We start from the raw sequence: 17,374 nt of genomic DNA, 5'->3' as shown, positions 1-17,374 counted from the left end.
TTTCGTTGGGAGCAGGCTACAGTGCCCGGCTGGTGGGAACCAGGCAACGAAAACCTGCGCTGTGATAAAACGGCTTTAGCCGGGTTGCATCAGAAGTTCAGAGCTGTGGCTTAGAAAGGGCTTTATTGAGGAAGTGAAACGGTAAATATGAGCATAGATTAATTTTGTAGTACTTCACATTGGTTTAATTAGCTCGGGGTAGCAAACATCGTATAGTTAATTTTTTATTAGCTATATCTCTGCAGGGAACAAAAGAAGAGCTGCTTTGACAGCGATGGTTTCACTGCTGCTCATTCTGGTGATATTTCTGCTGGCTGCAGACCACAGGTAGATGGGAAGACGCCCCTCAGAAATTTAGCAGGGTGTTTGTTGGTTCTGCTTTCTCCTTACGGGCAATTCCCCCGTGCCCGTAGACCTCTTGTCAGGCCGTGTGGTGTGACAGCATCCTCCGGTTTCAGTGGTGCCATGCTCTGAAGTGAGAGGAACTGTTGTTTCTCCACTGCTGTTTGACTGCGTGGGCCTCTGTGCTTGCAGTTTGTTGAAGATAATGTATACGGTGACCGGAAGAAATGAAAGCGTGTTTACAAAAACATGGAAGAAATGAACTTTCCCATGAGATAGAAATCGGCTGCTGTAAAATGACACCTGCAAACTTGAAACTAAAAGGTTTGGAGATGTTTGGCTGAGCAGGCTGTGGATCAGACTGTGCTCAGCTTTCCCTTCCACTCGTGCAGATCAATGGGCTTGTAAGATGTTAACAAGAAACTTCCAGCAGATTACTCTTAAACTTAGAGCATGGTCGTTGTGAATATTTTTCTTGTGAAAAAGACCTTTGTACTTGATAGCCGAACTGACGAATTGACTGTGTCTTTGTGCAGGGGCAGTAAAGTATTTGACAGGAACATAAGAAACGGTAGTAAAGTTATAGACTGTTGCAAGACAGAAGTGGTAGAAATCCTCATTAAGACGTTAGTTGCTTAGTCTTAATAACAAGGAGAAAAGAAAAATTGCCTGTGCTCACACACACACACTGGACCTGAATGTCAATAATTAGCACTACCGAAAACTAGCAAAGAAAGACACAGCCGAAAGAAGATCTGTTTACTCCTCTGGTACAGGTAATTAAATTAATTTTGGTCTTTCTTCATTTAGGTGGCAGAAGCCAGTAGCAAGAAGCTCTCTGCCCCACTCAGTGTCTCGTTGCTGGGATGTCAGAGCTGCTGCGCAGGGCTGCCTTCCCCTTGCTCTGGCTGATCCGATGGGTCTCGCGGGGTGGAGAGGTTGGAAGGGAGGTGTGCTGCAAAGGTCTTCAAGTAGCAGAGGGGGCTTTTTTGTCTTGTTTTTTAAAGTCTCGTAATGCTCAGCTCTTCTGCTGCTTTTCATCTTCTATGTTGTTGGGGGGGGGTCTTTTTAATATAGCATAAAACATCCGAGTCGAGCAGTGGAGGAGAGCCGCTCCCATGGGACGGCAGCCCTGGAAATGAGCAGGTTGAGGAGGAGCCTTGAGCAGCATCAGAGTCGGAAGGTAAGTTCCCTGCGCGGTAGCTGTGTGCCCGGCCGGGACGCGTAGCCGTGCAGCCGCCAGCGGGGCCTCGGGCGGCCGGGCAGGTGCAGATCCCCTGTGGGCAGGACGAGGAGGTCCTGAGGCCCTGCAAAGTGAGGCTGTGTTAATCGTAGCTCAGAAATACATTGCCGTTCTCTGGTCTGAAGAGTTCAAGCTTTTGGCTGGCTTCCCAAATGCCCTTTAAGCTAGTGAGTCTTAACTGTCTTCACAAGAAAAGAACAAGTGGATGAATTTGCACGTGACCTAAAAGATGCAGCAGTTTTGCTGGCTTCGGGTAAAATCCCCCTCAGTGGTTGCCTGTGGCTTTCCTCGGGGAGCAGGGAAGGGGGYGGCTTCAGCTCTCCGGTCCATTATAAACAAGTTGGTGAGAGGCCTGTGCCGCCTGATGGGAGGAGTTGAAGTTTTTAATGTAATTTCTGGAAAATTACATTTTAAATTACAATTTAAATTTGGAAGTGTTTGAGAGGAAAGATTCAGCACTGCTGGCTAAGAAGCTGAAGGCTGAGGGCACTTTTGAGCTGTTTGCAGAAAGCTTMCGGTAGGAACAGGAGGAAGACAAAACTTTCAGCTTTTTTTATATGCAGGGGAAGTGAGAAAAATAAACTCCAGTCTGGTATGCTYTTTGCAGGTCAGGTTGTAAGGAGGGATATCTTTAAGCTGTGAAATTTGAAAGTTCCATGATCCTTTTTTTACTTTATGGAGATGCTTTCCTTTGATTATCAATGCCTGTTCATAATACCGTGTGCATCACAGCTCTCTACGGTGTTAATTAAAATGGTTTGGAGCCTCCTCTGTCTTGGCAGTCTCGTGAACTTTCTTGGTTTGCTCCTCTTTACCTTCCTCTTCCACCCTCAGAAAAATCATTATTCTTTTAATGAAGGTGAGCTTAGAAAGTAGTGAGCCCAACACTGTAATGATTTAGATTCATACTGTTCCCTGGCTTCAAGATTTGGTAGATCTTTGCACAGATCTTCAAGTATCCTGGAGTATCTTTTCTTGAATCCCTTGCTCCTGGAGTCATGCATTTATGTGAGAAAACAAATGTTTGCTTTTAAATTTCTGCACTGCGTATTTCTGCACTGCGTATTTCTGCACTGTGATAGCAAGAGAAAGCAGGAATTCAAAGGCCCCCAAAATGCAAGGGCTGATGAAGAACTCAATTCGTTCTTCCTGAATATTAGTATAGTTTTCAAAAAACGCCACGGGTTCCTAGGAGGCTGACCCACTGGGTTTTAAACATTTCAGGTTGGCCATTGATGTGCTTGTCCTGAATTTCCAACCTACACCAAGTCTCGGGAACAAAAGCGTGTTCAAAGACAGGTGGTAGCATAGCACTATTTCTAGACAACCAAGCCAGCTACAAATATTGTATGTTTAATAGATGGAAGAAATGGTAACACACTTGTTTCTTTTTAGATTTCCTAGTTTGCGATTGCTGTCTTCAAACCCATTTCATAAACTTTTCTTTATTTTGAGCAAAAATCTGCTATTCATTAATCCTAGCTGAAAGCTTGCTATTGAGTGGCTGAACTGAGGGGAAAGAGTACATCAGTAGAGCTTCGCTGTACACACATGTGCATTCCCCAACCGTAATTTTATTTTGGATGCCGCTGCTCTTTAACACAATCCAGAATGGGTGAACTTTGAAATATAAACTTTGTGTGTAAAGAGAGCTTGTTTTTGAGAAAGTCCATGGCCAAGCTTGTAAGGAGGGGAAAAAAAGTTGTTTTACACAATCAGAGCTCTCCTCAGCAGTGCCGCTGGATGGGAGCTGAGATCCCAGGGAGGCCCAGCTTTTCCTGACACCGGGGCAGTGCTGTTCCCGATGAGGAACCCCGACGGACGCACCGTTGCACAGGTAACTTGCACGGAATCGGGCGCTGTACAGCTCACAGACGTGCTGCTGTAAGAGCTGCCTTCAGAGAAGGGGAATACACTGGTTTGTGCCATTTCTGAGATGTGAAAAATTCTGAAACGTTGCGTTTTTTCCCTCTAAAAGTTTTATTATTCCAAATTCAAATAGAAGATCTTGTGTTAACATGAGCTAATCCAGAGCACCAAAAGCTGCCGCGCACTGGTACAGACTCCTTGCCCTGCCTCGTCGCCCCAGATGCTAATGGGGGTGCCAGGGCACCCCACCATCTGCTCATGTGTACGGAGGGAGGCTTAGTTGCCTTGGCTGTTTTGTGGTGGAAACTTTAAGGAGAAAATAAAGTGGGAGGACTATTAAAAATAGCAAGCTGTGCCYGTTTGGGGTGACTGAGTGCTGTGCAAAGGTGGTGGGATCTCAGAGACCCCAGCACCGATGTGGTTACACTTACAAGCTAAGTGTAACCATTACTATTTGTTAGGGAATCAAAAGTGAAAAAACAGATTTGAAAAAGGCAGAGCAGATGCCTCCACTGTTTCACTTTTCTCCTGCATGCAGGTAATTGTCAGGCTCCCCCTGCACACTGTTTGCTTAATGACTAAAAGGAAAGCACTTCATGTCACCCCAGAGAGTAAATATCTGAAGTTATGGATTAACTAACTTCCAGCAGAGCTCATGGTGGAAGAATAGATCACGCTGACTCGCACTGAATAAAGCAGTAAGTGCTTCAAAAGTATTGTATCCTTCAGGATTTCAAAGTGCAAATTTATCTAATGAAGCATAAAGCTTGTCAAAGATGTCTGGGGACAAGGGGAGGATGTTGGGGCAGACAAGAAATGTTCTGGCAGAGCTGCTGATGGGGTAAAGGGAACTGGCAGACCAGGCTGGAGGGCCTCTAATGAGCAGCTGCTTTGGAGCTGAAAGCAAGGAGAAAGTCAAGGCGCACCAGCATTTGGCCAGGGAGCTGCTCTGTGGAAGAAATAAGTTAGGGAACTAGCTGACCTGTGTCAATAGAAACTGTCTCCAGCAGGGTGCTCACTTCCATGCCTGCCTTTTCTTCCTCAGGTGATTCCTGCTGCAGTATGTGGAAGCTCGTCACCGTAGGGGTGCTGCTGGCAGCCTGCTCTTCACAAATGTATGGTGCCTCAAGTAAGTTGTTCATTTTAGAGATATCCTTCACCCTCTTCCAATTAGCACCAGTGCATTCGTTTTGCTGTCAGTGGCCGGGAATGGCTGGATCATTCCCGTTAAGAGTTTGAATTCTTCACTAGCAGAGGTTCACAGGCAGGGTGGTGAGCCGTGATGGCTGCCTGGACCTTGCCTTTTCAAGCACTGCGAGCTATCTGAGCAAGAGCATTGCGGAGCAGCGGCTCAGGCTTGCTCCTGCAACAGAGCACGGACAGCCCCTGTTTTTTAGAGCAAGCTCTCTCGGTGTGCTGGAGAGGGCCTATTCCAGTGGTAATAGTGTTCTTCAGGGAGGATCACTAACAGTTTTCAGCCAGCTCTCTATCTTAGCCTCTGCCTAGTACAAATGTTCCAGTCAAAAAAGCAGGCAAGCCTTAGAGCTGAAACGAATTGCTGTATGAACCGTCACGTGCAGAGAAACATGCTTCTGTGCAGTTGTGAGCCTTCCTGAGAACACAGCCGGAAACAGAGTCCGGGCAGCCTGCCTTCGCAGTTCACCTGCCTTGGCTGTTGGGTCCTTCCCTCTCTCTAACCGTAAACCCTGCTCTTGATGCCAGACCCTGCAACGCACGAATCTTCATGGCTTTTTGCAAGGGGCAGTCAGCCGGTCTGGGTGGTGTGCCTGGCAGTCAGCAGGCCCGGGGGACACGGGGCGCTCTGCAGAGCGCACTGACAGCCCCTTGGCAGAAGTAAAACTTGGACCCATCGCTGGAGCAGACCCGCCACACGGACAGGTGCCACGAGCCAGTGATACCTTTAGCACTACTTGCCAGTTCCAGGATGGCGTGCTGGGCGTAGGACAGGAGCACATATTGAAAGTTCTGTAGTACCAGTTTAGGGAGAAATGCACGTGGACATGAGGTAGAGACCCCAGCCTTTGGCAGAGGTACTGTACTGTTGCTAGCAATCGTGTAGAGCCCAAGGAATTTTGTTAGCAACAATTCAAGATGCCATTGTAAAACCAGTCACTGCTTACTTTCCATGTTCTTTTATTCCAGCTGTATCAACCGTGACTTCTCTGGGGCACCTCTGGAGCAGGCCAGGCTTTCCACCCAGTGTTTTTAGTGCATTGACTGATTGTGTCTGGCTGTGCATGATTGAGGAGGCTCTGAAACATCTCTCACCTCATTTCAGCAGTGCTCCCCTCGGAGCTTGGCATTGCTGAAAAACAGGGAGCAGGTTGCTCAAGGTGATACTGTGCTCGCTCGGAGAACAGGTCCAAAAGCATCACACTGAGCATCAGCCTGTGCACAGCACTTCCAAGGGTTCCCTGCTTGTGCTCTCATGTTTTTGCTTCCAGTATTTTACAGCAACAAAGATGCAAACCAAGTCCTGAGAATCCAGAAGCGGGCAAACTCTTTTTTGGAAGAGCTCAAGCCAGGCTCTGTGGAACGTGAGTGCAATGAAGAACAGTGTGACTTCGAGGAGGCCAGTGAGATATTTGAAACCAGAGAAGCAACAGTAAGTTGTTTCTGTAAGGATTAACATGACACTTAACCAATCAATTATTTGTTTTCTTAAAGTATTGCACTCCGGGGCATAGGAGAGCTTGCTATCAGCGCTGAACACGCATCACTTCTGACTCTTAAGGTATAGGCATGTTTTTGAAAGTCATTGTGTTACAGCGATTGTCAAGTTACCACCTGTTCTTTGAGCCATAGCACTTGGTTGCTCATGGACGCCCTGCCTGACCCAATCATGAGATTTAGGTCCCAGCCAGGTAATCCTAATCCCTGCTTGGCTATTCTTGCTACACCTGAGTTTTTCACAGTCCTTTGCCCTCTCTTGTCCGTTCCCCAGCTCTGGCAGCCTTTCGGTGCATCTCCGCAGTCTCCCACCTGTGCCTGACAAATGTTTCTGCTCATCACTAGCTCTTCTCCCCTTCTCCAAACCTCACCTTTTCAACTGGACACTACATTTATCCTCAGCATCACTGTTCCCTGCACCTTTTCACCTCTGATTGGCATGTTGGCTTGGGCTTTTTCTTAGTGCCTTACTATTGCCTTACATACAGTAGGCTCACCACACAGGACTAACCCATCCTTGCTGTCCCTCAGACCCCAGATTCTTTCACTGCCTTCACAAGCCCCATGTTTTGCCTAACTGTACACAGATGTAGCTGCGCACTCGACAGTGCAGGTGATTTACCTGGTAAAGTGACAAGGAAACAGGGAGGCTGTGAGAGGATACAGGGGAGTGGTGGTGCTGGTGAGTCTGCAAGCAGGGCAGGAGGGATCCGTGCCAGGCAGGAGGTGGCTGTGACATGTGAACCTGAGCACTGGCCAGTTTTGTTGGCTTTCGGTGCCTGTCACAACACTGTCAAGAAAAATGCCACCGATCCTATTGACCAAAGCGCTGTGTTTTTTTGGCCAAGACCATGATACACTTCAAATCCCTTGCTTGTCAAAAGTCTCCTTCTAGCCTTAATCTAAGTTTTGTTTCTCCACAGCTAGATTTTTGGAGCAAATATGTAGGTAAGTAAAAAAGACTTTCCTAATCATCTCTCTGCGTTTCCTCGTGGGCAACTAGTCTTCTGCATTCCTGCTGTTATGTACCACATACTAATTCAAATTCTCCTTTCTTGTGTGGGGTGTGCAAAGAATGTCTTTCTGTCCCATCCTATACCCAGCCTTCACGAAAAGCTTCAAGTACCTCTGTGCCTATTGTCAGTCATCTCCTGGAGCTAAGCCACTGGTCAAAAGTGATCGCTGATGTTCTAATCCTGCCTGGCGGGGTCCAGAGCAAAGCCCCACCTTTGCTCTTCGGTCCCCCAGTAAACCTGCCTTTGACCTGTCTGCCTCCTCCTGCTCTGCCTTTCCCTTCTGCCTGCTCCATTCACTCCACAGCTGTGATTCAGAACCCAAATAAGTGCCCTTGTCTCTGGGCCAGCTCCGCAGAGTTGTCACCATTTGGTAGCAGAAACTCTGTGGTGCACAATTTTGGGAAGGTCTGCTGGTGTTGGCATTTGATCTTTGAGGCTCCTGTAGGGTTCAGGCTCTGGGTTTTCCTGCCTCTGTTTCAGATGGAGATCAGTGTGACCCACAGCCTTGTTCCAATGGGATCTGCAAGGACAATATTGGAGAATATTCCTGCATCTGTAACAAAGGCTGGGAGGGAGCTTTGTGCAATTATGGTAATGCTGTCTTTAATCCACTATAAAATAACATTATTAGTGATAGAGATCTCAGGGTACAGAGATCAACATTTTGGCATTGCACAGTATACTTGCTTTCATTTCTGATGTGATTTCTGTGTTACTTCATGATGTGGTAAAAGGATTATTTGTGCTTATCTAAAGCAAAATGAGTTTTGTGTTGCCATGGGAAAAGTTTGGAGATCTGAGGCATCTAATTTTTACAGAAATATTGGAAATAATTCTGTAAAGCAGGATTTTCAATAGCTTTAGCCCTGTCAGTACAATGGATGGTGGTGAGGGGTCTTTTTACAATACAGGGTTAAAAACAACCCACTGCAAAGATTTGATTGTCATACTGTGACAATTTCTTCCTCGGTGAAAAGCTGGCTAGTACACTCGGTGATGAGCATGGGTATCATGTGTCAATGACACATGCTGCTGTCTGACTCAGACTCAGTGACAAAGAATATTTGCATTCTTCAGTCTGTACCTGCCCTGCCAGTAACCTCTGGGTTCTCCGTCTCCCCACTGCCTTATTCTGGCCTGTTTGCTGTCTCAGGCCCTGATGTCATTTTGCAGCTTTACCCTCATGTGACTCTTCAGCTTTCCAACTTCTCACGTCTCTCTTGCTGTTCCTCTTTTTCTCCCCAGAGGTCAAATACACCAACTGTTCTATCAACAATGGAGGATGTGAGCACTTCTGTAGGGATGACCCTGCCAACCAGGGCCGCCGCTGCAGCTGCGCATCCGGATATCACTTGATGAGCGACCATACCATGTGCAAGCCTGTCGGTAAGAAGAGGGTGTTTGTAGTCCAGATCTGACAGAGGATTATTCAAGTGTGAAATAAGGGGCTTTTACAGAATTGTTTATCCTGCACTTCCTAATAATTTTCAAAGCACCCACTGCATGGAGAGTAACTCTGTGCCTGCGTTTCCCAGCTCCATACCCACTTTATGGCCATTAAGAATCCAACCTGTGCCTCTGCTTACCTCATGGAGTCATACAGGGGGATCAGGAAACTACCTCTTCCACAAAGCAGCAAGGGACTTCCACGAAGCCGCTAATAGTGCAGCCTAGTTTAGAGACACAGGGGAAAGCTTTTGGAAGAGGCTTTTTGTTAGGTGATCTGGTCTTTGCTAGCTAACTTCTCTGCATCTCTTGTAGTGGAGTTCCCTTGTGGAAGAGTGAAAATGGACTACGCTGAAGCCAAAGCACTATTCAATATTCGGCTCATTGAGGGGAAACCAGGAAGAAGAGGAGACAGCCCTTGGCAGGTGAGGAGAAAAGAATCTTTCACAAATAGGTATTTCCAGAACAGTTCTGCCTGCCCAGCTGCTCCAGAAAGGCTCCTACATTACCAGTGGTGGCATCGCACAAAGCTAAGATTCCCTTGGCTTAGATTTTTCAAGAGTAACTTGAAAGTTGGAGTACCAGAGGAATAGTTTCTCATCTGTTAGGACTCTTGGCTTGTCACGGTTGCCAAGTTTTTTACCTTGCCAACAGTGCCAAGAGAAGGGACAGTGATGACACTCACCTATTCTGTCACTCTGTGCTGGGGAGGCCACTTCATCTCTGCAGCTCATGCAGCCTGCTGCGTGCTGCAGCTACCGTAGAGCATTAAGGTAGGAGTGGAAGGTAATCTTCTCCCCCTTTCTGTGTGTATCTGTTCTTATAAGCTTTATCTGTCATAAATTCAAGTTAGCAGGTGTAGTCAGCAGAATATGCCATAGCTTTATAGAGTAAGTTGGGATGTCAGAGAGAGAGAGGAGACCTTACAGAGCGTACCATGGAACCAGTGAGTGTGTATACTCAGAGCCTAGTTCCTCTTTGACATAAAAGGCCCTTTTACACCATCGCATGAGAATTGTAGCCTGAGTCAACATACTGTCTTCTGGCATGCAGTGGACAGAAGAATAATCCCCTCATTTGAGCTCTGAGTTACAAAGTTTCTGAAGTATCAGAGTGCTTCCTCGCAGTGGCCAACATCGTCCCATGCTGATTTGGATGAAGCCAGCCCTCATTCAGGAAGAACTCATAACCTCTTTGTAGATGTTCCATAGAGACCTTCTTCATAGTGCTTTTGTCCCACTGCAGAGCTTTGACCTCAATGAATGTAATATGCTTTGGTGCCTGATGCATTAGTGTATTTTGCAACCAGGAAGAAGAATGTGTACATTTTGTGAGCCATATTTCCTGTGATGTGAGACCTCTCTTTCTTTGTTTCAGGTTATGCTGCAAAATATCAATGGGAAATTTCTGTGTGGGGGCGTTCTCATCCATCCATCTTGGGTCCTAACAGCAGCACACTGCATTGAAGCAAGAGAGGGATTCAAAGTAAAACTTGGTATGGAAAAAAAAAAAATCTATCCCTTTTTTTAAATACAACTCTTTCATTCCTAAGCTTTGTCATCTCAGGAGTAAGACCAGTAGGTTATAAAGATGAAAGTCCTTCTGGATGTAGAAGTGGGTTGTTTAGGTAGCATTTTAATATGCACTTTAGCCCAAATCAAAAAATATTAGTAAAACCATATGATTTCACTTGAGCAGCTGTCTACTTACCATGGGAGTGAGCTATTGTCTTCTGAGCTTTGCTGCCTGTCTTGAAGGTAGAAAGATGGGAAAGTTAAGATAATCTGTGCCCTCAACTTCAGATTCTCTTCTAGGAAAGCTCTTCTGCTTGTGTGTTTCTGCTGGTAAAATTATTTAAGGTCACCCCAATGCTAAAGAAACTCTCCTCCTTCCAAAGTGTATGTGAAGTCTTGAGCCCAAGAGGAGAAAGAACCTCGGTATGCATCAATGTCACAGTGCCTCTTCCTACCTTTTGATAAATTCAAACACCTTTGCTTAAGAGAACTGGTAGAGAAGGAGGAGAGGTGCCGCAGAATAGCAACACTGACAGATGATCTGTAATGTAGCTAACCATTACTAGCACTGCTGCTCTTGAGCATGACAAAACATATATGGAGTACAGTACTACTCCTGAATTAAGAGAAAAAAATAATTAGTGTTCCATTCAAATTTAAGTAGAGTTTCTTTTTGGTTGAATGTTTGCTATCTACTATTGGTGACATTAGAGGGATAATAGCTGAACTGCTTTCTTTCTCCTTTCGTGAAAAGGTTGTCTTGGTAATTGTGGAAGGCCTTGGAAATGTATTGGTTTTTGTATGTTCCATATACACTGTCGATGTGAAAACATGTGAGGCCAGAGACATTTAAGAGACATATGGATGGATATGTTTATGTCCATCCTCCATTGTTCAACATACAAGATGAATGGAGAAGCGTTCTCTTAGTGCCAGAATAGCCACTTTTTCTATAGAGGGACTTCAAAGTAGAAGTGAATGCGGTAGCTTATAGATATACCCCTAGACTATGCATACCGACTACACATCTCCAAACGCTTCAAGTTACTAGTAACTTTCTTCCCTATTGAGCGATTGTTCATATGTAGCTTCATGTTATAGTGAGTCCTAAGAAGCAGAAACTTGTGCAGGTTACTTGATAAAGGGTCTTGGAATGTTTTTTGGGAAAAGCAACTATTGAGTTCTGTGTTGGAATCCTCAGTGGTGCTTGACGTAGCTCTGAATGGAACTTCATGGGGACAGACCTGCAGGTCTCAAGGATGAAAATATTGCCTAGGGGAAATACTGAGGGTGTACTCAAATCACTCCACCTGGGTCTCACCCTGCAGGTCTTGGTGGAGATCTCTCCAGTGTGACAAGCTTTCAGCTGGGATAGCCATGCCCAAAGATCTCTTTCTGCAGCAAAGAAACAAGGGGTGGGATCTGTCAAGAAAGACTTGTGCTATCCAAATGAAAAAAAAAAGGATAAATAGTTTTCAAAGGCTGAAGAATGGTGTCAGCACTTGAGAACCCTGGTTTGAGAAGATTAATTTTTTTGGCTCAACTGAAACTCAGGAGACACCTTACACACAAATTTGGAGAATACACATAATAATTTATATTGAATATACAGAATAATTTGTAGTGTAAGGATGATCAGCAAGAAGGAGGTGAATCTCTCCCAGTTTCCTAAGCTACCCACAAGATCTTCATTAATACAGGAAGAAGCAAGTGTGTGGCCATGGACTGAGAGTTGTGACTTATGACAGGAGAACCCCTCTCTTTAAGCCTTGAGGAATCTTGCTGTGGTGACATGGAAACCACAGAAAGGTCCTCTACAGTGCTGTGGGGTGCATGTGCAGTGCTGAGACGGTCACAGCCTGAGACTTCACCAACAAGAGAAAGAAGATTCTTAATCTCCAAATGATACTCTGGGCCAAATAAAAGGGAACCTTTCTAAGACCCAGCTTAACATCACATGGTTGTCCTTTCACTTGTATCTTTTGGGCACTTTAGTGCCACCAAAAAAGCTGGTTCTCATTGGGGAAGGACACACATGCTCTAAACACTAGAGACATCCACCATCAAGACCCCGAGATACCTGGAACTGAGTTTTGAATGGAGGCATCACTGTGCCAGGGCAGGTGTGAACTCTGTGACCGTAACGAAGGCATCCATCATGAAACTGCGGAGTTCATACTGGACCTGCTTCCATCAGCTGGCCTCATCCTGCTGCGCCTCTCTGCTGACTGTCCATAAGAGCAAAACTGGAGAGGAAGCTTGCRTCAGGGTTTGCAGTCAGGAGCTTGGGCAGTAGTCTTGTCCTGGAGCAGGATTCACATGGCTTGTTGGTGTCTGAAATGAAAAGCTACATCTTAGAGTAGCTGAAGTTTTGGAAGATGGGTTTGAGAACATCGTCCCAAATCTCCTGCTCATAGCTCTTGTTCCTACCTCTCCAGCTTACAGCACTAACAGGAATATTCAGAGCTCCAAGAAACCAGAGCAGAGAGGTGGATATAACGATGGCTGCATCAATTCAAAATACTCAGCCTCTCCCTTCCGAGAACAGATCTTAAACTTCCTTGTTTATGTAGAACCTCACAGTAATATTTTTCTGCCAGCTACAAAATATCATGTTCCTTAATGTGTAGAAGGCACTAGATGTGTTTCACACAGTCTCTAGGTTCAGTACATCCAGGTGTGGATAGGACCCTGAAACTCTTAGGGTAGCTAGCAACTGAGAAAGGAAGTATTCATGACCGGAGGTCAAAAGGATCTTCTCTTGTGGAGGTGTTTGGAGGGGAGAAGGGAGAAACTCTGCTTTAGTAGCACTGCTGCAAGAGCTGTCACCCCCTTGTTTGTAGTTGGCCCTCGGGATCTAGAGAGTCCAGGGCCATGCTTGTATCCAGAGCCTGTGAAGCCTGGCCRAAGGTATGATCCCACACAACTCGACTGGCTTCTCCAGAGGAGGTGCTCTCACAGTGACCGAGTCCACAGTTGCTTCTGTGAATTCTGAGGCCTAAAGCAGAGCTTTGTAGCTGTGAAGATGGGAATAAAAACCTGCCCCTTACCACTGGGAATCCATGGCAGTCAGCCCCTTGCCAAGGCTGCTGTAAAGTGGGTGAGCGTAGTAAGGAAGTCTGCTCCAAGGGCGCTACGGACACTGCCACCATAAAGAAGAGAGGTCATAATAGCAGGAAAAAAACAGATTTCTGTGTGATGGCTTGATAATTACAAGCTCTTCAAGCTCTGGTGCTATATAATACAGATGCCTGGCAGATCCATTTCAGGTGTGGAAGTGTGCTGTCCCCTGTGGCTGTATATGATAATGTTGACTGTCTGCAAAGGAGCAAGAAGAGAGACTCAGAAATAAGTGATCTGGAAATCCAAGATCCAAGACTGGACTTAAGAGGTTTTTCGAGAATCTATTTCTGGAATTATTCTTGGTGCATGTTATGAATGCTGGTCATAAAGCTGCTACGCTTGGAGACACTGACTCTTTTACAGAAAGCCACAGCTGGAATAGCCCTTTGACAGGTTCAAGCAAAGTGGAATTTACACTAAAGCAAGGGACTTCAGAGGACCGACCTTGGTCACGCAAAGTCAGAGCAGCTTCTCCTTGATCTTAGAGTTTGTATCTGAAAGGATTCAATACTGAAAGAAGGAAAAGGTTAACAGCAAGGGGGGAAAAAACGTAAAGGATAGTATTGTGAATCACGAATTTGAAAAGCCGCTGATAAAGAGCAACCTCCACATCACCCATAGAGGGACTGCGAAAGAAAGTGCGTTTCTGTCACATGCGCACAGCGTGGGCGGGGGCGGGGGGGGGCATCAAGCCTGGATATCCTTCTGTTTCTTGTGCTTGGATATATGCCTGCCTGCAGCTTGAATGTGCATAATAGACAAGCCTCAAAAAGGAGAAATACTGTTATCAAGTACATACGGCATTGATATGATCTTAAATTAACTGATAGCACAGTTCAGAAATGTGACAGCCCAGCATACACTAATAATTATTTTTTGTGGCTCAGTCTCAAGATCATATTAGACAGATCCTTTTCTGTCTTTTCTTTTCCAGTGTATCACATACAAATGACTTGTTCTTGCCTTTATGGCCCTTTTCAACTTAGTTTCCTATTAACTTTTGCATAACTGCTTGGCCCATGAAGTGGCCGTGATTGTGTAGCACAAATAATGGAGGAGAAGTCTTAAGTGGTCAGAAACTCTTTAAAATACAAATCTAAGATCTGAAAAAGGAACAGTCTTTACTAATCCATCACATTTATCTTTTAGATTCTGAAGTTCAGTCATTCAGACACTGGATATATCACAAAAAGCTCATGTACTACTGTAAATTTCTTGCTTTGAGGTACTCTTGATCTCCCAGCTTTTAATGCTGATTCCAAGAAGATTATTTTCCTCCTCAAGAAGATCTCTCTAGTTGCATGCAGGGTACTGTAATATGGACGTAACATGGCAATGCAGAAGTATTTCAGTTTCTCAGCAGATGACCCTAACTCTAGGGTACTAATTYATTTAGTACCACATTTAATCATGATACAGACAAATATGAAAAGCGTAAAGATTTGTCCTGCAATTAAATAGAACACTGTTAACCTAGAAACAAAATGAACAAATGCCTATATTGCAAGGGTATTAAAAGCAGAACGTAGACTCCTAAAGCCCCAGTGTAATCCGAAGACTTTGGTGTTGAAGGTGAAGGAAGACTCCCTTTGATTTGACAGATCAGAAGGTTCAGGGACATCTCTCATCTTCTTGTTTGCTCTTCCAGGTAAATATCACCGTTTCCGTACTGAGGCAGAGGAGCAAACCATTTGGGTTGATAAACTTGTGAGCCATGAAAATTATACCAAGGAGACCTCTGATAATGACATAGCGATGCTGCACTTGGCTGAGCCTGTGATGTATAGCAAATACGTGCTCCCTATCTGTCTTCCCACCAGGTACCTGGCAGAACGTGAGCTGACAACAAATGGGAAGCAAATGGTGATAACTGGCTGGGGCAGCACAAGTGATGTTGCCAAGAAGAATTACTCTACTGTCCTCAGTTACATTGAAATCCCCATGGTTGCCCGGAACGAGTGTGCCCAAGCTATGAAATTTGCTATCTCTGATAACATGCTGTGTGCTGGGAGCTTAGGAGACAAGAAGGATTCCTGCAGGGGGGACAGTGGAGGCCCCATGATCACTAAATTTAAGGATACTTGGTTTCTGGTAGGACTGGTGAGCTGGGGCGAAGGCTGTGGAAAAACGGAGAAATTTGGAGTCTACACCAAAGTTAGCCAGTACCTTGACTGGATCCAACGCCATATAGTTGAGATGTCTGCTTCTGTTAACGGCTGATTCGTTCRCTGCGAGTCTGGAATACTGTGGCTGTGTGCGAGTGACGGTATGCAGTGTAATGTACTGTCAAATCTCCAGTATTAAATATTGCGTATATGTTAACCTCGTGTACTGTTTTCCTTGGTACTTTCTCTAGCTTACGTTGTTTATTTGTAGCATGGTCCTACTTAGGCCTTCCAGCCAAGAAACAGTAGCCTGTTACGCTTAGATGCTGTAAGCAGTCAGGTAGTCCGTGGTCCAGAGGATATGCCTTTGGAGTGTGAAATGACTGAACTGGTTGGAGAGGTGAGGGAGGGGCAGGAGAGGACAGAATGAAAGACAAAGACCAATTTAAGAAAGTGTTTCAAAAATCAGCTTAGTAATACAGTTCTGTCACTCCAGCTTTACTCTGTCATGTTATCCACAATAACTAATTTGGTTTGCTCTGCGTGTGCACAGCTTTTCTTTCAACGCAATGAAATTTTAATAGCATCATCATTGCCTCCACTCATTCACACTCCAGTGCTCGCAGATTAAGTTAATTCAACAGGTCAGCAGAACTTCTCCATGTTTTCACTTCCTTGCAAACTCAGTGCCTGATTTTCTCCCTGCACAGACTTCCTTAAAAGTCAATAGGAGTTCTAGTGTTACTGAAAACAATTAATTCCAAGCTTTTGCATGCTCCTTTTATCTTAATGTCTGTAAATCTCTTCTAATTAGTAAGATAAGCAAATTGTTAGAATACAACACTTATGCTAGTGAATGCAATCAGTTGCAGGCAATATTAGCATACCTAGTATTTACTGATAACTTTTTTTTTTATGTGTTTGCATCTATATCTATATGTACTTGAGTGTATCAGTAAATAAAATAAAGAGATATAGCACCAATAAGGCTACAGGAAGCAGTAATAGTCAAAATGAAGTTTAATACAATCACAATTTAGGCTTGTTTTAACCTTAGCACTTAAACCTGCTAAAATTAATTAATCTTGTAGAGAAAAGGTGAAGCCAGCTCTGGTGTGGTGATACATGTTCCTAACATCTCAGTCAGAATTTGGACCCCATTTTGGATCAGTGACGGACATCAGCAATTGTGATGTGAGATTTAAAAAAAAAAAATCAGTTTGCAAAAAATTTGTATCAGAATTTGTAAGAAATTTAATATGCTCTCAAGCAAAGAGGCTTAATATCACTTAAATCTGTGGACTTAGGCTTGTTGACTGACAAGCTGCTTACATGCTTGTTAAGCAAGCGCTGAAGTTGATTCATGCACAAAAGTAGCAGCAGTCACAGGCCAAGGGCTTCACGTTGGAGGCGAGCTGGAAGTGAAGAGTACGTTCAGCCCTCTGCATCTGTCTCTCTCTCCATCTCTCCCCCCTGCCTTTTTCTTTGGTACTAGATTTAAAAATGAATGAATGTTAAAGAATTATGCTTCTTTGAACAGCAGCCTTCTAGCCGAGGCCTCAGCCAGGAATATAAGCTTCTGAGAAGACTGAAGTTGCTAGACATTGAGTTAGAAGGAAAGCGGTATTGTATTCAAAGCCAGCAAAACGCGTCTGACTAGAGGCAGAAATCGTAATGTCTGTGAATAGCTGCGATTACTGCAGGGCAGTATTTGCCCTCCGGCTGTGAATCCTCCTACACGCTCACGACTTTGCATATTTCAACAGAGGTGTACACAGAGCAGCTTGGGTATTTTCCACATCAGTTGATCTTACCTACTGAAAGAAGATGGAGCTTCAAAAATCCTCTCTCAAAAGTACCAAACTCTCCTGAAGAAATTTGTTGCAAGGAAGTGACTTTTATTGTTAGAAGATGTTTTTAAAGACAGCTTTGTAAAAATATGTGTGGGTATGTGTGTAGAAACACATGCACACCATTTTATTTTGATTTTGGATTCCAGCTGTGTTTCACAGAATCCAGAAGGTT

At 44.7% G+C, this 17,374-nt stretch overlaps 1 protein-coding gene across 2 annotated transcripts; it reads left to right on the top strand.

Moving 5' to 3' along the window:
- Window positions 1–36: 36 nt before the first annotated feature.
- LOC112972881 (vitamin K-dependent protein C-like) lies at window positions 37–16,968 on the top strand. Of its 2 annotated transcripts, XM_026080037.1 has the most exons (13): window positions 37–1,118; window positions 1,420–1,525; window positions 3,317–3,422; window positions 3,993–4,152; window positions 4,500–4,583; window positions 5,920–6,080; window positions 7,069–7,093; window positions 7,642–7,752; window positions 8,407–8,547; window positions 8,923–9,032; window positions 9,985–10,102; window positions 14,893–15,510; window positions 16,890–16,968. In XM_026080037.1, the coding sequence occupies exons 5-12, from the start codon at window positions 4,517–4,519 to the stop codon at window positions 15,462–15,464; spliced, it is 1,305 nt and encodes a 434-aa protein (XP_025935822.1). In that variant the 5' UTR covers window positions 37–1,118; window positions 1,420–1,525; window positions 3,317–3,422; window positions 3,993–4,152; window positions 4,500–4,516; the 3' UTR covers window positions 15,465–15,510; window positions 16,890–16,968. The 2 variants fall into 2 exon arrangements, with proteins under 2 accessions (XP_025935822.1, XP_025935823.1); XM_026080038.1 differs by lacking the exons at window positions 37–1,118; window positions 1,420–1,525; window positions 3,317–3,422; window positions 3,993–4,152 and having other exon boundaries at window positions 5,618–6,080.
- Window positions 16,969–17,374: the final 406 nt, after the last annotated feature.

Source organism: Apteryx rowi, unplaced genomic scaffold (assembly GCF_003343035.1).
Source record: "Apteryx rowi isolate R43461 unplaced genomic scaffold, aptRow1 scaffold_51, whole genome shotgun sequence".
In the NCBI taxonomy this organism is placed as follows: Eukaryota; Metazoa; Chordata; class Aves; order Apterygiformes; family Apterygidae; genus Apteryx; species Apteryx rowi.
The sequence above is the reverse complement of the archived record's forward strand: the minus strand, read 5'-3'. Positions and strand labels throughout refer to the sequence as shown.

Excerpts from the sequence above, each read along its gene's own strand:
- LOC112972881 (XM_026080037.1), top strand. The coding sequence starts at position 4,517 with ATGTGGAAGCTCGTCACCGTAGGGGTGCTGCTGGCAGCCTGCTCTTCA. Across the intron at positions 7,753-8,406 it reads GGGAGCTTTGTGCAATTATG|AGGTCAAATACACCAACTGT; the intron begins GTAATGCTGTCT and ends TTTTCTCCCCAG. Across the intron at positions 10,103-14,892 it reads GGGATTCAAAGTAAAACTTG|GTAAATATCACCGTTTCCGT; the intron begins GTATGGAAAAAA and ends TTGCTCTTCCAG.